Raw genomic sequence first — 24,765 nt, 5'->3', positions numbered from 1 at the left:
AAAATCTCCACAACGGGGTGCAACGAGTATATATATTATGTTATCGCTACTTTGTGAAAAGGAATATACAAATAGTATAGAAATGTGTGTCACTATAACACCCACATGTTTGGGATTGTATTATAAATAGTTTTTTGTTTTAAACAAACATATGCAATATACATTCTTTTTTATTTTACTTGCATTTGTGTAAAAAGTGTGCTTGCCCTCACATTACCCAGAGAGGTTAAAAAGCTAATTCTCTCAAAATGCCTAATCCAGCTACATACTAGATGGGGAACATACAATTTTGCAAATAGTCTTAAAGGGACAGTGTAATCTGCATATTCTCTCCCTTTTTAATGTGTTCTCAATAATCATTTTGCCTACTGGAGAGAATTACATTTTTTACATAGAGCTCCTTTACCTTTATTTTTTTATTTGAAATAGCTAACTTTGGCTATTTTATCACCACCAATACTGAACATTTCTGAACTTAAGTTCTGGGTACAAAAAACATTTAAATAAGAAGGTTTAGATAAAATAATGATTAGGGTGGTGGGGTAGGGGTATGTGACAGAGAGGTACCAAAATGTTAATTTTCCGTTGTTCTCTCTAAGGGCTCCATGTACTAAGCAGTCAATTCATCCGTCATTGTAGACGCGGATAAACTCGCCGTTACTCGCCGCGGGCGAAATGGTGTCCGCTGTCGCTATGTACTAATATTCCCCCAATAAATAGACAAGTCTAGCCCGCCGCGAGCAGTTGCGGATTGTTGATAAATTTGATGCCTCGCTCGCCGCGACTAAGCTGATGTACTTAACTTTCAGTTGAATTGTCTGGCCAATTATTAACACGTGACATGCAAGGTGTCACGAACATCATAGTAGTCGCGGGAATAGAATTTTGCTCCTATAAAAGTTCAACTTATCTAAACAACTTTATTATTGTTCAAAATTTTTTGAAGAGTGATAACAGAGCGTTATTTTTGTAATATTTATTTACAATTTGGATATGGCTTCATCTGGATCTGATAATATATAAATATTAATATAAAAATAATTATAAAGATTGACAACTATACAATACAAATTTAAATAGATTACTCTTTAATTACAGTCGACAAATTGGGCGCAATTTATGTACATGGAAATGAGAGACAAATTAGACGCCAGTTATGCTGTAAGTACAATGCTGATATTACTGCCTTTTATATATGTCTAGACTGGCGTCTAGATTGACTTTCCTATTGTTTTGTACCTTGCCCGCCACCTAAAAGGTGGCGAGGCAAAAATAACGAGGTGGGAGCGGAAATTGTAGCGAGCGGACAAATAGATTTTTTAGTACATTCGTTTTTGGCGAGTTGGTGGTCAAATGTGTCTAATTACAGTGAAAAATGGAGCGGTAGCGAGGTTTGGCGGATAAGTACGCTCGCAATTTTAAAGATGCGAGTTTTAACATAATTGACGGCTTTGTACATATCAGTTTGCGAATTTTGACGCGAGATTTGTTGCGGGTAGCTCGCTGACTGCTTAGTACATGGAGCCCTAAGTATTGGCCTTTGAGTAAACAGTAATAAAGAAGATAAGATGGGTTTAGGGGTCAATTTATCAACCTCTTTGCCAGGCTTTGCCTGCCTCCGACTGCAAATTCTCACAAGAGAACCTGCACGCCGTATTTAACAAGCAGCGGTCATCAGCTGCTTCCCTACCCTTTTGCCTACTCTTAGGTGGCGAATTTCAATCTCCCCGGTCTCGTCAGACCAGGGAGATTGACAACTCCTGCCTGTGCGTGGTTGGCTGTGCGCGGGCAGGGGGCGGTGTTGCACATGAACGCAAAATAACGCTTGTGTGCAATGCTTAATTCCGGCAGCGGAATTTAGCCTGCCAGAGGCAAGCTGCGGCGAACAGGGGCATGTATGTGCGCCCCTGTCCGCCTCAGCTTGATAAATCGACCCCTTAGTGTAAATAATTAGGCAGATAAAATAACTACATATTCTCTCCCTACATGATCAGCCCACTGTATTGGGCTGTGATTTCAGTTAGCAGAAACAGTTATCTCATATACAAAAATATACATTTTAAACTCTGCAGCTGGTATAACAAGTAGTTGGAAACACATATATGTATACATATGTATTTATGTGTATATATGACTGTAAATAAATATATACATACACATATAAATACATATGTACACACATATAAACATATATATATATATATATATATATATATATATATATATATATATAAAAATATACACATATTTAGATATGTATATGTATGTATCTCTATGTTAAAGCCCTTTGCCTGCCTTTTTTTCCTAACACCTGAGGTCTCATATCTTTGAGCCCTTATCACTTTTTGTAATGCAATTTTTTAAAAAATATTTTTTATTAGACAAAGTTGTTACGATTGTAACTGTACTTTTATATGTAATTGTGATGTGTTTTGTGAAACTATTTTGTCTCGTGTAACAGTTAACCAGAGCTCTGAAGTCACACTATCCCAACGCAAGTTAAATTCAATTGCACTAAAGAGAACGCATTTTCTTTCAACTCGTAATACTGCGCTACTTCCAATGTGCACAAAGAGCCATGATAAACCCCTTTTCGCTTGTGAGTGACAGTTAGAACGCCACTCAAAATCTAGCCCTTTATTTATTTGTTTTTCAACTCCAGCAGGTATTAAACAGTCTTTTTCCAAACATTTTTAAAACCATTAAAACAAAATACTTATTGGGATTTTCACTATAATATTCCTATAGTTTGCTGCTAAAATAAACAAAAAACACAATGTCTTTCTCCTCTTAGCCTATCTTGAACGAGATATTTAACTTGCTGCTGACAGTTGTTTAATGTGTTTGTTTTTCTCTTGCAGGGTATTGTTGTAACGCCCCTGCTGCTGCTACTTTTTGTGAGTATCGTCTTATTTTGCTCCAGAATTTTAGTTTTTATATATATTTTGTTTACTTTGTCTGTTTAGTACATTTAGTTTTAGTTATATGAGTTTTATTTGAGTCTCATTATCAGCATCTTATGCCTAATCATCCCAAAGAACATTTGTTCAGCCAAAACATGACTTGAGTTCCTCATTAACACCAGCTTTCCCTGCTCCTGGAGACTGCAATAATGTAGATATACTAGATTGGAAATGGCTTCACTTATTTTAATTGATTTAATAGAGAAATATGGGGGATTCTGCTCCTGGGTGAGAAAAATTAGCGCATACATAGGGCACTAAACATTGCTGTTTATATATTGCACCGAAAAGAAAAAGGCAAGTAAAGGGAAAGTGGGATAGAAGGAAAGGCATTCTATCTGGATAAGCAAAATCTTAATAAAAAAACAAAGTGAAAAACCTTCACCAACAGGCAGCTGCTTGCAATCTTGTCTAATACACATCAATGGCTGTCGATTTACAATAATATGACGATTATTAATGATATGATACTAATTGGATATTAGTTACTGTTAATTTAGTACATTCATGTCATGCTCGGTTGTTCAGATTGGTGGGATTGTTCTCCATTATTAAGGGTAGATTATTTACCCCCAAACCCTGTCTATTTTATATTATAAACACTTTGATGCAGTAAACAATGTTTTATTGAAATATTTGTAATTATTATTAACAGGTCTTTCTCTTGCAAGGTGTATCCAGTCCACGGATTCATCCTTTACTTGTGGGATATTCTCATTCCCTACAGGAAGTGGAAAAGAGAGCACACAGCAAAGCTGTCCATATAGCTCCCCCTCTAGCTCCACCCCCCAGTCATTCTCTTTGCCGGCTCTAAGCACTAAGGTCTCTCTACGGGAGGGTAAAGTGAATGTGGTGTTAGAATTGTAGTTTTTATTATCTTCAATCAAAAGTTTGTTATTTTTAATGGTACCGGTTTGTACTATTTACTCTCTAGCAGAAAAGTGATGAAGATTTCTGCTGAGAGGAAAATTATTTTAGCATGTTGTAACTAAAATCCACTGCTGTTCCCACACAGGACTGAGGAGTACAAGAAAACTTCAGTTGGGGGGAACGGTTTGCAGGGTAATCTGCAATGAGGTATGTTCAGTCATTTATTTCTAGACAAGACTGAGATAATGCTAGAAGAGACTGACAATATCCCCATGAGGGGAGGGTAAGCTATGTTCACAGACTTAGTAAGGAATTGAATGCTTACATAACAGGGCTAATTATGCTGGTTGACACTGAATCAGGGCAATCGATTGTTTATTCAAGAAAAATATCGTTTGTAGACACTTTGAAAGTCCTTTTGGTTTTTTTTCTGGGGTTATTACCCACATGGCTGGTTTTTAGTCACTTAAGAGTGTTTTACTAGGCCTCACAACTCCGGAGTAGAGTGGGAGGGGCCTAATTTTGCGCCTCAGATGCGCAGTTAGAATTTGCAGAGAAGTTCATGCTGATTCACATGGAGGGTCCTGCTGCTGTTTGAGGGCCTGATAGAAGCTATATTCCCCCAAATCTGATCCCTAAGGGCAGGTAGGGCCACAGCAAGGCTGTGGCAAGGTGCTGTACTATTTTTAACCGGGTGTTGGCTTTAGGCTGCTCCGGTTTGGGTATTAAGGGGTTAATCGTTTTGAAACTTGTGGTGCAATCTTATTAAGGCTTTAGGTACATACTGTGAAAATTTCAGGAGAATTGCTGCATTTTTCACTGTTTTGTAAAATTGTGTGCTCTTTTTATTTCTTAAAGGCACAGTAACGTTTTTTTCAAATTGTGTTTTTTATTTGATTAAAGTGATTTCCAAGCCTGCTTGTATATATTACTAGTCTATTAAACATGTCTGACACTAAGGAAAATCCTTGTTCAATGTGTTTAGAAGCCATGGTGGAACCCCCTCTCAGAATGTGTCCCACTTGTACTGATATGTCTATACACTTTAAAGATCATATTGTTGCACTTAAAAATGTGGCCCAAGATGATTCTCAGACTGAAGGTAACGAGGGTAGCCCGTCTGCCTCTCCCCAAGTGTCACAAACAGTTACGCCCGCGCAAGCGACGCCTAGTACCTCTAGTGCATCTAACACTTTTACATTACAAGACTTAGCGGCAGTCATGGATAATTCTCTTACAGCCTTCTTATCTAAACTGCCTGTGTTACCCGCAAAGCGTGATAGCTCTGTTTTAAGAACAGATAATAAGCATTCTGAGCTTTGGTAGCCGTATCCGATATACCCTCACAACACTCTGAAGTGGGAGCGAGGGATTTGATGTCTGAGGGAGAAGTCTCTGATTCAGGAAGGGTCCCTCCTCAGACAGATTCAGATACATTGGCTTTTAAATTTAAACTAGAACACCTCCGTGTTTTGCTTAGGGAGGTATTAGCTACTCTGGATGACTGCGACCCTTTGGTGATCCCAGAGAAATTGTGTAAAATGGACAAGTACCTAGAGGTCCCGGTTTACACGGATACGTTTCCGGTCTCTAAGAGGATTGCGGATATCGTTACTAGGGAGTGGGATAGACCAGGTGTTTCCTTTGCTCCCCCTCCTGTTTTTAAGAAAATGTTCCCCATACCTGACCCTGTGCGGGACTCGTGGCAGACGGTCCCTAAGGTGGAGGGAGCTATTTCTCCAACATTGGTGTGTCCGGTCCACGGCGTCATCCTTACTTGTGGGAATATCTCTTCCCCAACAGGAAATGGCAAAGAGTCCCAGCAAAGCTGGCCATATAGTCCCTCCTAGGCTCCGCCCACCCCAGTCATTCTCTTTGCCGTTGCACAGGCAACATCTCCACGGAGATGGTTAAGAGTTTGTGGTGTTTAGTTGTAGTTTTTTAATTCTACTATCAAGAGTTTGTTATTTTAAAATAGTGCTGGTATGTACTATTTACTCTGAAACAGAAAAGGATGAAGAATTCTGTTTGTAAGAGGTAGATGATTTTAGCAGACAGTAACTAAAATCGATTGCTGTTTCCACATAGGACTGTTGAGATGAAGTAACTTCAGTTGGGGGAAACAGTTAGCAGACTTTTCTGCTTAAGGTATGACTAGCCATATTTCTAACAAGACTGTGTAATGCTGGAAGGCTGTCATTTCCCCTCATGGGGACCGATAAGCCATTTTCTTAGTTTCAAACAGAATAAAGGGCTTAATATGGGCTATAAAACTGGTAGACACTTTTATGGGCAAAATCGATTGCTTTATTTGGGCATTTTATACATGTTTATGCTGATAATTCACACTTATAAACTTGGGTAACGTTTTTTAACGTCAGGCACTATGTTAGACACCTTTTCCAGTCAGGAAGGGCCTTCCCAGTTGTAGGCTGAGCCTCATTTTCGCGCCATTACTGCGCAGTTGTTTTTGAGAGCAAGACATGCAGATGCATGTGTGAGGACCTGAAAGCAGTTGGAAAAGTTCCTAAAAGGCGTCATTTGGTAACGTATTCCCCTCTGGGCTTGGTAAAGTCTCAGCAAAGGCTGTAGCTGGGACTGTATAGGGGTTAAATCTGTAACCGGCTCCGGTTTCGTTATTTTAAGGGTTAAAGCTCTGAAAATTGGTGTGCAATACTTTTAATGCTTTAAGACACTGTGGTGAAATTTTGGTAAATTTTGAACAATTCCTTCATATTTTTTCACATATTCAGTAATAAAGTGTGCTCTGTTTAAAATTTAAAGAAACAGTAACGGTTTTGTTTTAAAACGGTTTTTGTGCTTTATTGACAAGTTTAAGCCTGTTTAACATGTCTGTGCCTTCAGATAAGCTATGTTCTATATGTATGAAAGCCAATGTGTCTCCCCCTTCAAAATTGTGTGATAATTGTGCCATAGCGTCCAAACAAAGTAAGGACAGTACTGCCACAGATAATGAAATTGCCCAAGATAATTCCTCAGGAGTAGACATGGTTCTACATCATCTCCTTCTGTGTCTACGCCAGTTTTGCCCACGCAGGAGGCCCCTAGTACTTCTAGCGCGCCAATGCTTATTACCATGCAACAATTGTAATGGATAACTCCATAGCAAATATTTTATCCAAAATGCCTGCATATCAGAGAAAGCACGATTGCTCTGTTTTAAACACTGAAGAGCAGGAGGGCGCTGATGATAATGGTTCTGTCATACCCTCACACCAATCTGAAGGGGCCATGAGGGAGGTTTTGTCAGATGGGAAAATTTCAGATTCAGGAAAAATTTCCCAACAGGCTGAACCTGATGTTGTGACATTTAAATTTAAGTTAGAACATCTCCGCGCACTGCTTAAGGAGGTGTTATCTACCCTGGATGATTGTGACAACTTGGTCATTCCAGAAAAATTATGCAAGATGGACAAGTTCCTAGAGGTTCCGGTGCACCCCGACGCTTTTCCTATACCCAAGCGGGTGGCGGACATAGTGAATAAGGAGTGGGAGAAGCCCGGCATACCTTTTGTTCCCCCTCCTATATTTAAGAAATTATTTCCTATGGTCGACCCCAGAAAGGACTTATGGCAGACAGTCCCTAATTTCGAGGGGGCAGTTTCTACTCTAAACAAGCGCACTACTATTCCTATCGAGGATAGTTGTGCTTTCACAGATCCTATGGATAAAAAATTGGAAGGTTTGCTTAAAAAGATTTTTGTACAGCAAGGTTACCGTCTAAAACCCATTTCGTGCATTGTTCCTGTCACTACAGCAGCGTGGTTCTGGTTCGAGGAACTATAAAAGTCGCTCAGTAGAGAGACTCCAAATGAGGAGGTTATGGACAGAGTTCACGCACTTAAGTTGGCTAACTCTTTTATTTTAGATGCTGCTTTGCAATTAGCTAGATTAGAGGCGAAAAATTCAGGGTTTGCAATTGTGGCGCGCAGAGCGCTCTGGCTAAAGTCTTGGTCAGCGGATGTATCATCCAAGACAAAATTGCTTAACATCCCCTTCAAGGGTAAAACTCTCTTTGGTCCAGAATTGAAAGAGATTATCTCAGACACCACTGGGGGAAAGGGTCACGCCCTCCCACAAGATAGGCCTTTCAAGGCCAAGAATAAGTCTAATTTTCGTTCCTTTCATAATTTCAGGAACGGACTGGGCTCTAATTCTGCATCCTCTAAGCAAGAGGGTAATACCTCACAGACCAAACCAGCCTGGAAACCGATGCAAGGCTGGAACAAGGGTAAGCAGGCCAAGAAGCCTGCCGCTGCTAACAAAACAGCATGAAGGAGTAGCCCCCGATCCGGGACCGGATCTAGTGGGGGGCAGACTCTCTCTCTTTGCTCAGGCTTGGGCAAGAGATGTTCAGGATCCCTGGACGCTAGAAATAGTTTCTCAGGGTTATCTTCTGGAATTCAAACTACCCCCAAGGGGAAGGTTCCACATGTCTCACTTATCCTCAAACCAAATAAAGAGACAGGCATTCTTACATTGTGTAGAAGACCTGTTAAAGATGGGAGTGATACACCCAGTTCCAATGACGGAACAAGGAATGGGATTTTACTCAAATCTGTTCGTAGTTCCCAAAAAAGAGGGAACCTTCAGACCAATTCTGGATTTAAAGATCCTAAACAAATTTCTCAGGGTACCATCGTTCAAAATGGAAACCATTCGAACAATTCTACCCACTATCCAGGAAGGTCAATTTATGACTACCGTGGATCTAAAGGATGCGTACCTACATATTCCTATCCACAAAGAACATCATCAGTTCCTAAGGTTCGCCTTTCTGGACAAACATTACCAGTTTGTGGCCCTCCCATTCGGATTAGCCACTGCTCCAAGGATTTTCACAAAGGTACTCGGGTCCCTTCTAGCGGTTCTAAGACCGAGGGGCATTGCAGTAGTACCATACTTGGACGACATTCTAATACAAGAGTCGTCCCTTTCAAAATCAAAGGCTCATACAGACATCGTTCTGGCCTTTCTCAGATCTCACGGATGGAAGGTGAACATAGAAAAGAGTTCTCTGTCTCCGTCAACCAGAGTTCCCTTCTTGGGAACAATAATAGATTCCTTAGAAATGAAGATCTTTCTGACAGATGTCAGAAAGTCAAAACTTCTAAGCGCTTGTCAAGTTCTTCATTCTGTTCCACGTCCTTCCATAGCTCAGTGCATCGAAGTAGTAGGGTTGATGGTTGCGGCAATGGACATAGTGCCTTTTGCGCGAATTCATCTAAGACCATTACAACTGTGCATGCTGAAACAGTGGAATGGGGACTATACAAACTTGTCTCCAGTGATTCAAGTAGATCAGAAGACCAGAGATTCACTCTGTTGGTGGATATCCCTGGACCACCTTTGGCCTCAGCTTGCAAAGGCCAGATTCATAAGATTCCAATCAGACAACATGATGACTGTTGCGTATATCAATCATCAGGGGGGAACAAGGAGTTCCCTGCCGATGAAAGAAGTAACCAAAATAATACAATGGGCGGAGAATCACTCCTGCCATCTATCTGCGATCCACATCCCAGGTGTGGAAAACTGGGAAGCGGATTATCTGAGTCGTCAGACATTCCACCCGGGGGAGTGGGAACTCCACCCGGAGATTTTTGCCCAATTGACTCAATGATGGGGCATTCCAGACATGGATCTGATGGCGTCTCGTCAGAACTTCAAGGTTCCTTGCTACGGGACCAGATCCAGGGATCCCAAGGCGACTCTAGTGGATGCACTAGTAGCGCCTTGGACCTTCAACCTAGCTTATGTGTTTCCACCGTTTCCTCTCATTCCCAGGCTGGTAGCCAGGATCCTACAGGAGAGGGCCTCGGTGATCTTGATAGCCCCTGTGTGGCCACGCAGGACTTGGTATGCAGACCTGGTGAATATGTCATCGGTTCCACCATGGAAGCTACCTTTGAGACAGGACCTTCTTGTTCAGGGTCCATTCGAACATCCAAATCTGGTCTCCCTCCAGCTGACGGCTTGGAGATTGAACGCTTGATTCTATCAAAGCGTGGGTTTTCAGATTCTGTGATTGATACTCTGGTTCAGACCAGAAAACCGGTAACTAGAAAGATTTACCATAAGATATGGAAAAGATATATCTGCTGGTGTGAATCCAAGGGATTACCTTGGAATAAGATAAAAATTCCTAAGATTCTTTCCTTTCTGCAAGAAGGTTTGGATAAAGGATTATCTGCGAGTTCTCTAAAGGGACAGATTTCTGCTTTATCTGTCTTACTACTCAAACGACTGGCAGCCATGCCAGATGTTCAAGCATTTGTTCAGGCTCTGGTTAGGATCAAGCCTGTTTACAGACCTTTGACTCCTCCCTGGAGTTTAAATTTAGTTCTTTCAGTTCTTCAAGGGGTTCCGTTTGAACCTATACATTCCATAGATATTAAGTTGTTATCTTGGAAAGTTTTGTTTTTGGTTGCTATTTCTTCTGCTAGAAGAGTTTCAGAGTTATCTGCTCTGCAGTGTGCTCCGCCCTATCTGGTGTTCCATGCAGATAAGGTGGTTTTGCGTACTAAGCCTGGTTTTCTTCCAAAGGTTGTTTCTAACAAGAATATTAACCAGGAGATAGTTGTACCTTCTTTATGTCCGAATCCAGTTTCAAAGAAGGAACGTTTGTTACACAATTTGGACGTAGTCCGTGCTCTAAAATTCTATTTAGAGGCTACAAAAGATTTCAGGCAAACATCTTCTTTGTTTGTTGTCTATTCTGGTAAAAGGAGAGGTCAAAAAGCGACTTCTACCTCTCTTTCCTTTTGGCTTAAAAGCATCATCCAATTGGCTTATGAGACTGCCGGACGGCAGCCTCCTGAAAGAATCACAGCTCACTCCACTAGGGCTGTGGCTTCCACATGGGCCTTCAAGAACGAGGCTTCTGTTGATCAGATATGTAAGGCAGATACTTGGTCTTCACTGCACATTTTTACCAAATTCTACAAATTTGATACTTTTGCTTCTTCTGAGGCTATTTTTGGGAGAAAGGTTTTTCAAGCCGTGGTGCCTTCCGTTTAGGTAACCTGATTTGATCCCTCCCTTCATCCGTGTCCTAAAGCTTTGGTATTGGTTCCCACAAGTAAGGATGACGCCGTGGACCGGACACACCAATGTTGGAGAAAACGGAATTTATGCTCACCTGATAAATTACTTTCTCCAACGGTGTGTCCGGTCCATGGCCCGCCCTGGTTTTTTAATCAGGTCTGATGAATTATTTTCTCTAACTACAGTCACCACGGTACCATATGGTTTCTCCTATATTTTTCCTCCTGTCCGTCGGTCGAATGACTGGGGTGGGCGGAGCCTAGGAGGGACTATATGGCCAGCTTTGCTGGGACTCTTTGCCATTTCCTGTTGGGGAAGAGATATTCCCACAAGTAAGGATGACGCCGTAGACCGGACACACCGTTGGAGAAAGTAATTTATCAGGTAAGCATAAATTCTGTTTTCTACACTTGCTAAACGCACAACCATACCAATTGAAGACAGTTGTGCTTTTAAAGACCCTATAGATAAGAAATTAGAGGGTTTACTTAAGAAAATTTTTGTTCAACAAGGTTTTCTTCTCCAACCTATTGCCTGCATTATTCCTGTAACTACTGCAGCTGCTTTCTGGTTTGAGGCGCTGGAAGACTCGCTCCAGACGGAGACCTCATATGAGGAAATTATGGATAGAATTAAGTCTAAAGCTAGCTAATTCTTTTATCACTGATGCCGCTTTCCAAATAGCTAAGTTAGCGGTGAAAAATTCAGGTTTCACCATTTTTGCGCGCAGGGCGCTATGGCTAAAGTCCTGGTCGGCCGATGTGTCGTCTAAATCCAAGCTTTTGAACATTCCTTTCAAAGGAAAGACACTCTTCGGGCCTGAATTGAAAGAGATTATTTCAGATATCACCGGGGGAAAAGGCCATGCTCTCCCTGAAGACAAGCCCTTTAAGACAAAGAACAAAGCTAATTTTCGTTCCTTTCGCAATTTCAGGAAAGGCCCCGCTTCATCCTCTCCGGCTGCAAAGCAGGAGGGTAACGCTTCACAGCCCAAGGCAACCTGGAAACCTTACCAGAGCTGAAATAAGGGTAAACAGGCCAAAAAGCCTGCAGCTGCCACCAAGACAGCATGAAGGGGTAGCCCCCAATCCGGGACCGGATCTAGTAGGGGGCAGACTCTCTCTCTTCGCTCAGGCCTGGGCAAGAGATGTACACGATCCTTGGGCATTAGAGATTGTAGCCCAGGGATACCTTCTAGAATTCAAGGACTCTCCTCCAAGGGGAAGGTTCCACATTTCTCGTCTGTCTACAGATCAGACAAAGAAAGAGGCGTTTTTACGCTGTGTAGAAGATCTACTTACAATGGGAGTGATCCACCCAGTTCCAATTGCAGAACAAGGACTGGGGTTTTACTCAAACCTGTTTGTGGTTCCCAAAAAAGAAGGAACTTTCAGACCAATCCTGGATCTCAAAATTCTAAACAAATTCCTCAGAGTCCCATCATTCAAGATGGAGACCATTCGGACAATCTTACCAATGATCCAGGAGGGTCAATATATGACTACCGTGGATCTAAAGGATGCGTATCTGCACATTCCTATCCACAAAGATCATCACCAGTTTCTCAGGTTCGCCTTTCTGGACAAGCATTATCAGTTTGTGGCTCTTCCTTTCGGGTTGGCCACTGCTCCCAGAATTTTCACAAAGGTGCTAGGGTCCCTCCTGGCGGTTCTAAGACCGCGGGGCATAGCAGTGGCGCCTTACTTGGACGAAATCTTAATTCAGACGTCGACTTTCCAAAGAACCAAGTCTCACACGGAGATTGTATTGGCCTTTCTCAGGTCTCACTGGTGGAAGGTGAACGTAAAAAAAGAGTTCTCTCTCCCCCCTCACAAGAGTTCCATTCCTAGGAACCCTGATAGACTCGGTAGAAATGAAAATATTTCTGACGGAGGTCAGAAAGTTAAAACTGTTAACTACTTGCCGAGCTCTTCATTCCACTCCTCGGCCATCTGTAGCTCAGTGCATGGAGACAATCGGACTAATGGTAGCGGCAATGGACATAGTCCCTTTTGCTCGGATACACCTCAGACCACTGCAACTATGCATGCTCAAACAGTGGAATGGGGATTATGCAGATTTGTCTCCTCAAATTCAGTTGGACCAGGAGACCAGTGATTCTCTTCTCTGGTGGTTGTCTCAGGATCACCTGTCTCGGGGAATATGTTTCCGCAGACCAGAGTGGATCATTGTAACGGCTTACGTCAATCATCAGGAGGGAACAAAGAGTTCCCTAGCAATGATGGAACTAACCAAAATAATCAGGTGGGCGGAGGATCACTCCTGCCATCTCTCAGCAATTCACATCCCAGGAGTAGACAACTGGGAGGCGGATTTTCTAAGTCGTCAGACTTTTCCCCCGGGGGAGTGGGAACTCCACCCGGAGGCATTTGCCCAGCTGACTCAGCTTTGGGGCACTCCAGAGTTGGATCTGAAGGCGTCCCGTCAGAACACCAAACTTCCTCTCTATGGGTCCAGGGCCGGGGATCCCAAGGCGGTATTGATAGATGCTCTAGCAGCGCCTTGGTCCTTCAATCTGGCTTATGTTTTTTCACCGTTTCCTCTCCTCCCGCGTCTGGTTGCCAGAATCAAGCAGGAGAAGTGGACATGTCATCTGTCCCACCATGGACATTGCCAATGAGGCAGGATCTTCTGTTACAGGGTCCGTTCAAGCATCCAAATTTAGTTTCTCTACATCTGACTGCTTGGAGATTGAACGCTTAATTCTATCAAAGCGGGGGTTCTCTGAGTCAGTTATAGATACTCTGATTCAGGCTAGAAAGCCTGTCACCAGGAAAATCTACCATAAGATATGGCGGAAATATCTTTGTTGGTGTGAATCCAAGGGTTACTCATGGAGTAAGATTAGGATTCCCAGGATATTGTCTTTTCTCCAAGAAGGATTGGAGAAAGGATTGTCAGCTAGTTCCTTAAAAGGACAAATATCTGCTTTGTCTATCCTGTTACACAAGCGTCTGGCAGAGGTACCAGACGTTCAAGCGTTTGCTCAGGCTTTAGTCAGAATCAAGCCTGTCTATAAACCTGTGGCTCCGCCATGGAGTTTGAATCTAGTTCTTTGAGTTCTTCAAGGGATTCCGTTTGAACCTTTACATTCCATAGACATTAAGTTGTTATCTTGGAAAGTTTTGTTTTTGATAGCTATCTCTTCTGCTAGAAGAGTTTCAGAATTATCTGCCTTACAGTGTGATTCACCTTACCTGGTGTTCCACGCAGATAAGGTAGTTTTGCGTACCAAGCCTGGTTTTCTTCCTAAAGTTGTTTCTAACAAGAATATTAACCAGGAAATAGTTGTTCCTTCTTTGTGTGTCCTAATCCATCTTCGAAGAAGGAACGTCTATTACACAATCTTGATGTAGTTCGTGCTTTAAAGTTCTATTTACAAGCAACTAAGGATTTCAGACAAACATCTTCTTTGTTTGTTATCTATTCTGGTAAGAGGAGAGGTCAGAAAGCGACTGCTACCTCTCTTTCCTTTTGGCTGAAAAGCATCATCCGTTTGGCCTATGAGACTGCTGGCCAGCAGCCTCCTGAAAGAATTACTGCTCATTCTACCAGAGCAGTGGCTTCCACATGGGCTTCTGTTGAACAGATTTGTAAGGCAGTGACTTGGTCTTCACTGCATACTTTTGCCAAATTTTATAAATTCGATACTTTTGCTTCTTCGGAGGCTATTTTTGGGAGAGAGGTTTTGCAAGCAGTGGTGCCTTCCGTTTAAGGTACCTGTCTTGTTCCCTCCCTTCATCCGTGTCCTAAAGCTTTGGTATTGGTATCCCACAAGTAAAGGATGAATCCGTGGACTGGATACACCTTGCAAGAGAAAACAGAATTTATGCTTACCTGATAAATTACTTTCTCTTGCGGTGTATCCAGTCCACGGCCCGCCCTGGCATTTAAGTCAGGTAAAAAATTTTTTGTTTAAACTACAGTCACCACTGCACCCTATGGTTTCTCCTTTTTCTTCCTAACCTTTGGTCGAATGACTGGGGGGTGGAGCTAGAGGGGGAGCTATATGGACAGCTTTGCTGTGTGCTCTCTTTGCCACTTCCTGTAGGGAATGAGAATATCCCACAAGTGAAGGATGAATCCATGGACTGGATACACCGCAAGAGAAAGTAATTTATCAGGTAAGCATAAATTCTGGGGGGTTTTCTTTGTCATGATCACCTCTATATTTCACTGTATATATTTTTATGAATTATAAGAATGAAATTATTCAATTTTAATGTCCTTATTTGATCTATTGATGCATGGGCATCTTAGCATTTCCTATTTCTTTCATGTAATTGGCAAGAGTCCATGAGCTAGTGACCTAGGGGATATACAATCCTACAAGGAGGGGCAAAGTTTCCCAAACCTCAAAATGCCTATAATTACACCCCTCGACACACCCACAATTCAGTTTTACAAACTTTGCCTCCTATGGAGGTGGTGAAGTAAGTTTGTGCTTGATTTTCTTCTATGATATGCGCTTCTCAGCATTTTGAAGCCCGATTCCTCTCAGAGTACAGTGTTTGTCAGAGGGATGTGAAGGGAGTATCACCTATTGATTCTATGGTTTTCCTTGCGGGAAATCTTTGTAAAGGTTCTCTGTTATCAGTCGTAGAGATTCATCTCCTACCTCCCTTTTCAGATCTACAATATACTCTCATATTCCATTACCTCTACTGATACTGTTTCAGTACTGGTTTGGATATCTGCTATATGTGGATGGGTGTCTTTCGGTAAGTATGTTTTCATTACTTAAAGTGAAGGTAAAGTTTCAGTTATTACACTGTTTCCCCTGTAAATACTACTAAAATAAATGTGAGTTTAAGTCATGAAAATTTTCGAATCGCTATATTTATGTATTTATTACCTTTTCTTCTATCCGATTGAGCAGACTGTTAAAACAACCCGTTTTTTTTTTTCTTATCCCGGTCACGTTTTTTTCATGGCCAATTGAAACCCTGTCTGTTAGGCGGCCGTCAAATTACGTCACCGCAAAACTCTTCTAAATGCGCATGCGTTGGATTCACTTCCTACCTCTTAGTCTCAACGCGCGTTCAAGATTAGCACATTTTTTTAGGCCACGCAGGCGCAAATCCAATTGACGGTGAATGGTGCGCATGCGCAATTGCTCCGGCAAACGGGAGCGTGCTTTTGAATGACGTACAGAGTGGGTGGCACCGCTCTGTACGTAATCTACTGAATAATCAGGAAATCAATGGAGGGAGGAGCGACGAACGGCCGAGACAGTAAATATAAAATGTTTAAAAATTTGGGGGCGGAGCTGGCCAGCAACCAGAGCGGCAGCACTGGAGAAGAGCTCCATAACAAAAGTAGAAATATAAGAGTTTATAAGCGAATTCTGCGAATAAAAGTGCTAGTACTCAGCTCCTAACATTACCAGCACCTGAGAGGAGTTTGGTTGCGTGATTTTGAAGCAACTTTGAGTGATCGCAAATCAAGCCGGATCTGAGGACCGGACCGCAGTCAGGAAAGCCTGCGGACGCGGCCTACCTCGGACCTCACGGACTTATGAAAAGAGCCTACAATCAATTTGTTCCCTGTCTTCAGATAACAACAGGTCAGAGTGCATTAAGGATACCTGTAACTGAGGACACTTAGCATAAATAGCCCTGTCAGAAGCTCCGGACTTACTGAACGGAGACCGCATCTGACTGTGACCGGCCTAGAGCTTTCTTGCAGGATACAGGAGGCCTGTTCACAGCGGCAGAAGGAGACAGACACCCGGATAGTTATATCATCCGGAGGGAATTAGAGCGGCAACCCCGGCAGAGCAGCAGCGCCTGAAGGGGACCAGCGGCAGGGCTCATCTACACCGCCTTAGTTTTGGCGCGAATATCCGCCATCTTGACAGCTATACGCCAGATTGCAACCCTGCAGGACCTAAGAACCACGCGAGCGGTGACTACAGAGGGACAGTGCTGAAATAAACGTTACCCAGCTTCACACAGGTAAAGCGCTGATCCAGCTCCTAAGCCCCTACGGCTCTCCTGCATAGAACCTGACTCCCTTGTCACACGAATAGCTGTACGCTGCACATACACAGCAGGGGCTTCATCCTTCATTCACCATTAACCCACCCCCAGAATAGGCCAGACTTAGGAACTACTAGCAGCTTAGTGGGAGAGAAGAGGAAGTAAGCAAACGGACTTCTGCATCCCAGACTGCAAGGCCCACCAGATGGGAGCTAACAACTCACAACCCAAATAAGAAGTTGAACAGTTCTGGGCTATAAATTCTGGTCACCTCTAATCCAACATAAAGCTTGTTAACACCCCAGGAAGATAGTTGAGGTGCAGATTTCATCTTATAACTACAGCTCTCTCACAGGTCTCTCCCCTCCCTTTCCCACCGGCCCTGATTGCCTGCGGGTCATACCCCTACACCTCATCCCACATCGTCCTAAGGAGACAACCCCCCCAGGGGAGAGACTAGACCAGACTATACACCTTAGTGAAAACCATCTCAGCTCTCAGGCCTTAAGGCACAGCTCTTAACTAGCTCACCCTCAATTTATATGTGATGCCAGGAACTGTAAAAACAATGTGATAGCTCTATGCACTGATGCCATAGCCCCAGTCGGCCCTGAAGCAGATATCTTTATAGTGCAAAACAGTCTTTTCCCTCTCCCACTATTTGTCTTCTATACCTCATGCCACTACAATTGCAAAAGCACAAGATGCCACAATCCTTTAAAAGAAAACAAAATTCTCACAAAACTCCGAAGAGAACAGTGGCAGATCACTTTAGCCAGCACACATCTAGACAACAATCTGGCTCGGAAGAGGATGCCTCAGACACAAGCAGCCTTAACGATGCTCGCATCAGAACAACACTATCCCAGGCCACAGGACGTCTTCAACATCAAGACGCCGACACCGATAACAACATAATGGACTCTATCAGGTCGCTTTTGGCCTCGCATCACGACTCCCTCTCTAAAAAGTTTGATAAGGGCCATGCCGATCTGAAAAGGGACATAGCCCTTATAGGAGAAAGAACAGATGCGTTGGAATGCAAGCAGGAAGATCTCAGGGTAGACCACGGCAATCTCTTAGATTACTCGCAGAGCCTTGCTGAACAGATCACTGACCTCGAGCTCAAACTCGCAGACCTAGAGGATAGGACTCGCCGCAACAATATTAGGGTGAAGGGTATCCCTGAATCTGTGCCCCCACAGGAACTTGAAAAATTCCTCCAAGACTTTTTTGTTGCAATCCTTGGTCCGGAGATTGAGAAAGAGATGCTCCTCGACAGAGCCCATAGAGCCCTGAGGCCGAGGACGGCCGAGGGCGATAAACCAAGGGATGTTGTCGCCCGTCTACATTATTACACTTTTCGAGAGAAACTTTTGAGAACCCTGGCGGGTGACAAGTCACTCCCGGAGCAGTATGCTGACATTCAGGTATTCCAAGATCTCTCTCCCCACACTCTCCAGATAAGAAGGCATTACCAACCCTACACTAAAATCTTGAGAGACAAGGGCATTAAATACAGGTGGGGCTTCCCTGTTAAGCTCTACATCAATAAAGATGGGCAACAATATGCGGCATCCTCACCTCAACAGGCGAGGGAATTACTCCAAAGATGGGGCCTGCTACCACAAGACCCACTGATACCACCCCAAGCAATTGTACCAGGTAGAGGCCTGAGAGCATCTGCCCCTGAGTGGGGCTCCCTTCCACAGAGACCCAGCAGTGACCAGAGGAATGCCTCAATATCTAAGACTAGAGACGCTACCACATGAGACACTCCTTCCTGGTCATTGCTCTGATGTGCAGATAGTTATCTCCCCAATTGGGGATTTATAATTGAGAGACTCTTTACTACTACAGAGACTGACTCGTGTGTACCGAGGGTACACGAAGATTGGTGAGACTGCTAAGACATAATGGATGTTTTGTTTTTGTTTTTTACATTAATGTTCTCTGGCTATCTCTCCCCCTTGTTTCCCCTCCACTCCCTTCCTGCTTCTCTCTTCTTTCTTTTTTTTCCACTACTCTTCTTCTCTTCTTCCTCTTTCCCTCCCTCTCTTACTCTACCTCCTTGTGCCTGTAATTATTTGTAAATTGTACTTATCTAACTTATTAAGGTTAGTCAAGTGATGTTGTAGCTTGTGGCTTACTATGTTCTAGCGCTCTACCCAGATGGCCAATGCCTAGAGGGGCGCATGCCCTAATTACACTAAAAAGATATCCCACGGTATTAGAGTAAATTCACGATAGCTCTACATCCCCATTCTAGACTGCCTACTCCTTTTAGACTAACGAGTACTGCGAAAAGGAGTGAATCCCCACCCCTTTTTGCCCCAATGCTTAGGTGTGCACTATCCAGAGCTGCGCTTACCTTATTCTTCAGCTAAGAGAAGTAACTAGGAAGTAATGTGTGCAGTAAATAGCCTTACACCCTTGCCTTAGGTTACATACCCTTTAGAATTAAGAGAAAAAAGAAAAAAAAAAGGCTACACATGTTTGAATACCCCTGCCCTCCTAAGTTACAACTACTGAAACAGCCGTCCTTCTCCCTACTGGGTTAGGCAGGAGTTGGGTCACTTGAACACCTATTTGGCATTCATCTCCCATTAAATAGCAGACTGAGGTCCCAGAACTATATAATCCCTAAGTTAGTTATTTTGGGCTGATGGTCATCATTATGTGTTGTTATTCGTATCCATGTTGTTACTGTTTACTTTGTTGATGTTCTCACTGATATTTATGTATGTACCTCAAGTTACATAAGATGTACAGAAACCAATATCTAGCCAGAAACGCTATCGCCTGTGGTTTAATATGTTTTCACCTAAAATATAGATGGCTATCATCAAGAGTTGCACATACTTTAACCCCCATCTGTGACCAATATTCCAAATCTTAAGTACACCATTTATAGCCACTCATTTTCGTCTTTGATTATATACCCCCCTTGCTCGGGACGATCTTATGCCACATAAATTAACAACCACCCCCACCTATACTTGACCAATCAGGAATTAGATTAGTCCTCAACCTGGCGACCACCAGGTTTCCACGAGAAAATAACCTGAGATTCAAGATCGACACCCCCCCCCAAAACTTAGCCTCTGCGTACTGATGATAGCCATCTTATACTGTTTGTTTATAAGGATGTTGCTGTTGTTTATGGTTGTTCTTCCTTTTTTTTTTTTTTTTTTCTCTCTCTCTGCACACAACCTCCCTCGGAGGGATACCTTAGATAGAGAACCCCATCTACAGTCCAACACACGAGTCTCTCACTTTCTTCCCCAACCTTCATTCTAATAGAGCCGAGATTAGGCTTTTCTTACCCCAATTTTTGTCTTAGCTTTATTCCAGAGATAACTATACAAGTCCATTACGGCAATATAACATAAGACTCTCGCTTACAGCGAGACAATTAAAATAAAGACCGGAGGTGGGGGGGAGGGGGGGAAGGAGAGTTTTTTTTCTCTCTTTTTCCCTCTCTCTCTCGCTTCTTATTTTTGCATGTTTTAAATTAACCGACTGGGGCCTGGCTATTCTTGCTGGCCTCCCCCCCCCACACATCTATAGTTGTGCTCTCCAACTGTTAGTTGCGAGATCACTCATTGTGATAGTGTAAATATACACATCGACATACGCTAGTAACGTCTGAAACTCAAGACAATCTGTTCGTGGCCTGGGGTGCTTCCAATACCCACCTCCCTCTTTCTCCCACCCATATCCCCTTACCCTCACTTGCCTGCATCACCCTTCCTAAAGCCTATCCCTTCGCTCCAACTGAGACCCTTACCCGTTACTTAGGAGACTCCCGCGTACAACATGGCTCCCGTTTCGGCCGCCACCTTGAACGTTCAAGGGCTTAACTCGCCTACTAAAAGGAGTCTTCTGTATAACTATCTATTCACCCACAAAATACACTTAATGTTCCTTCAGGAGACCCACTGGGAAAGGGGCTCTAAACAGCCCAGGAGTTCCCCTCTGTACCCGATCTGTGAAACTGCCTCTTATACGAAAAAGAAGAGAGGAGTAGCCATAGTGATCCACCGAGATGTCAGTTGTAGGATAGACCATATTGAACGAGACCCTGAGGGTAGATTCCTTATCCTAGTTTGTGCCCTAAACTGGGCCCTCTACACGTTGGCATCCATTTATGCCCCGAACAAGGGGCAGATCCCTTTTCTCCGAAAATTTTTAAACAAGTTGGAACTCATCAAGAGAGGACATCTCTTGGTGGGGGGCGATCTGAATCTGATCTGGGACCCAGTGCTTGATAAGAAAAAGAACACAAGCCACCCAGCTGACCGTAACCTAATTTCACTATCATTGGCCTTCCGCAGGCTAATGTATCAATTTGGACTGTTTGATGTCTGGAGGTGCTTAGCTCCAACCGAACTAGACTACACACACCACTCGGTGCCTCATAATTCATACTCACGGTTGGATTATCTGCTCTGCGACTCATGGACATTAGACAAATTTGCCATGTCAAAGATCAAACCCTGTCCGTGGTCAGACCATGATATGGTTAGTGCCCAGCTCTCAACCCTACAGTCCCCTAACTGTAGGCCGTCCTGGAAACTCCCAGACCAGTGTCTTGCGGAAACAGAGATTCCGAACCTGAACAAAATCATCTTAGACTTTCTGGCACATAATGACACTGGGGACACGAGCCTCGAAATGGTATGGGCCTCCTTCAAAGCTTATCTTAGAGGTCATTTCATAAAGAAAAAGGCCCAATGGAAAGCGGCTCATAAGATTCCCTTATCGAAACTATACGCCGAGCTGAGACCCTTAGAGAAGGCTAACAAAAACGCTCCGAACCCCGCTCTTGCCACCCAGGTGGGTATAATAAGGTCTGAGATCAACAAGCGAGAACTTCTAAAAGTACAAGCCAACCTATTCAAATTAAAACAAATATACTATAGCAAAGGGAATAAAGCCGACAGGCTTTTGGCCCGCAAACTTCGTAATAGGGCGGTTGCCTGTAGGATTCCGGCTATCAACTCTGTCCGTGGCATGGTCCACTCTCCTAGGGAGATTGGTCAAGCTTTCTCAGACGAGCGGTAAGGAGCTGAGGCAGTTCTTAACCAAGTTGTGTTTACCTAAGCTGAATGAGGAGTCTGTTGAAGAATTGGACAGACCATTTACCTTGGAAGAAGTGAAGGTGGCCATCCTGTCCCTGAAGCCTCACAAGGCCCCTGGCCCGGATGGCTTCTCTCCTCACTTTTACAGAACCTTTGCCTCTCTCCTTTCTCCTCTCTTACTCCGGCTGTTTAACGAAGTGGCTAAAGAGGGCAAGATGTTAAAGGAATTTTTGGAGGCCAACATTATGACCATCCCTAAAGAAGGGAAGGACCCCAGGGAATGCGGGAGCTATAGACCTATTTCCCTTATCAATGTGGACATCAAAATATATTCTAAAGTTCTTGCGACAAGACTAGGGAAGCACCTTCCTTCTATAATCCACCTGGACCAAGTTGGGTTTGTCCAAGGCAGACAGGGTACTGATAATACCCGTAGACTGTTGAACATCTTTGCTGAATCTCATGATATGGGTTTGCCCCTTCTCGCCCTGTCATTAGATGCCGAAAAGGCGTTCGACAGGGTGAGATGGGAATACATGTTTGAAACTTTGAGAACATTTGGGATCCCGCACTCATTTTGTAAAGCAGTTGAGGCCCTATATACCCTCCCCACCGCAGTGGTTAAGGGACTGGGTTTCTGCTCCCCTAGGATACACATACGTAATGGAACGAGACAGGGACACTCAAATCCAGGGTCTATTACTACATGACTCAGTACAAAAGGTGGCATTATTTGCTGATGATCTCACGCTTCTTATTGCTGAGCCGACCCTATCGCTCCCACCGTTGATGGCTCTCATTGAAAGATTTGGTGTACTCTCTAATTACAAAATAAATGTAGCCAAGACGGAGGCGTACATGATCCATCTTGACCCTCAAGAACAGAGAACATTACGACAACATTACTCCTTCAAATGGTCTACTAGAGGTATTCGGCACCTTGGGGTCTTCTTGTCTCATGACAAGGAGACGGTCCTCCACACCTTGCTAAAGGTAGTCGACAAACACTTGAAAACCATGAAATATGACGAGCTCTCCTGGATGGGTAGGATTGCAGCCTTGAAGATGATGCTACTGCCTAAACTAACATACATTATGCGATGCATCCCCCTCCCAGTCCCAGAAAAGCTCCTGAAAAACTTTCAGACCCTTTTCAATGGGTATGTCTGGAACAACAAGAGACCCAGAGTCGCGGCATCAATCTTACAGTCCCCCCTAGACCAGGGAGGACTAGGCTTGCCAAGCGTGAGGATGTACTATGAAGCGGCAATGATTTCTCATGTCTCAGCTTGGGGACGAGACCTCCCTCCCACGAGATGGAGGGAGCTGGAACAGGCATCACTACCTGCTTATATTGATCTATCCGATTTGCTGTGGTTCCCCCCGCACCTTGCCACCATACACACCATCTCTAACTCAATTGTGAGAGGATGCCAAATGTTATGGTATAAACTGCGGCACAACACTCAGATCGCCCCCCATCCTTCTCCTATCCAGCCGGTACTCCCCATACTTCAGACCCTCCCCAACATGAGGCTGAACTGGTGGCGTAGGGTTGAGATTTTGACAGTAGGTGACTTTTACGCAGAAGGTCGCCTTCTAACGCAAGATGAGATGGTGGCAAACTTCGAAGTCCCGCGGCAGTTGGTATTCGAACTTCTAAGATTAAGATCTCTACTAAAAGCCTGGGGGTTCCTGGGAGACGCCCCACGACCCCCTACGGCTTGGGAATCTAGATGGAAAACGGGCCTGCAGACCCATAAGCCCCTCACGGCACACTACCAATGCCTACTGGTTCCCCCTACAATTCCAAAGACGAGACACATGCTCTCCTGGGAGGCGGATCTCAAAACGACGTACTCCCCTAAGAAATGGACATTGGCCATCGCCAAGACCAAGGCTGCTCTGCATTGCACCACGATGTACGAGCTTTACTTTAAAATGCTTACCAGGTGGCACCTGGTCCCGACCAGACTGCAGACCCTCTATCCTAATCACTCCCCCTCCTGTTGGAGAAATTGTGGTGGCATTGGTGCGCCATTACACACGTGGTGGACTTGTCCCAACCTAAAATCACTCTGGAGTAAGACCAGTAGGATCTGTAGCTTGATCGGCCTCCCAGAGATAGTGGACCCCGGAATGGCTCTCCTACACTTGGATCTGGAGAAAGTGCCCCCGCCCAAGAGAACCCTCCTTATATACATACTCACCTCGGTTAAAATAGCAATTGCCAGAAACTGGAAAAAGGTGCATCCACCGAAATGGCAGAGTGTAATGGATTATCTAAATTATGTCAAGTCCATGGAAGACTTTGTTTACAGAGTCCAACGCAAGTCGGACATTTTCTGTCTTGTCTGGGAACCTTGGGAAGCTTACCTACAGAGCCTCAGAACTAAGCGTTAGGATTCTTCTGCCCCTCAGTGTCGCTGGCCCCTGCGCGGGCCCAAGATGTCCTGAGCACTCCCCCTCACCCCCCCCCTTCTTCCCCTCCACTTAATGAGCCCCTTCCCTCCCCTTCCCGCCCACCCATCTGATACCTCCTTCCCCCCTCGAGGGGGTACCCTAGCCCACGACAGTACAAAATTGGCTAAAACTAGATTTCACTCCTTTTGGGCGGAGGCCCTTGTCGGCCCCGCACCCTCACTCAGCTGCTTTCACAGGCAATACCCATACTACTTCTGACTACTAGCGTAATTCCGCTCTTAAAAAACAGAATAAAAGGCAGAAAACGCCACAATCTTAACCTATCAATAGACAACGACTCTCCCTACCTGTGAA

General features: G+C 43.9%; 1 protein-coding gene across 2 annotated transcripts in view; it reads left to right on the top strand.

Moving 5' to 3' along the window:
- Positions 1–24,765, top strand: part of SLC10A7 (solute carrier family 10 member 7) — a 712,691-nt gene that overhangs the window by 422,943 nt on the left and 264,983 nt on the right. For both annotated transcript variants that reach the window (XM_053703716.1, XM_053703715.1), the window contains exon 6: positions 2,862–2,897. In XM_053703716.1, coding sequence (XP_053559691.1) covers positions 2,862–2,897 — 36 coding nt within the window. The remainder of the gene's footprint in view (positions 1–2,861; positions 2,898–24,765) is intronic.

This window comes from Bombina bombina, chromosome 2 (assembly GCF_027579735.1).
Source record: "Bombina bombina isolate aBomBom1 chromosome 2, aBomBom1.pri, whole genome shotgun sequence".
Taxonomy (NCBI): Eukaryota; Metazoa; Chordata; class Amphibia; order Anura; family Bombinatoridae; genus Bombina; species Bombina bombina.
Note: the sequence above shows the minus strand (reverse complement) of the source record. Positions and strands in the feature narration are given on the sequence as shown.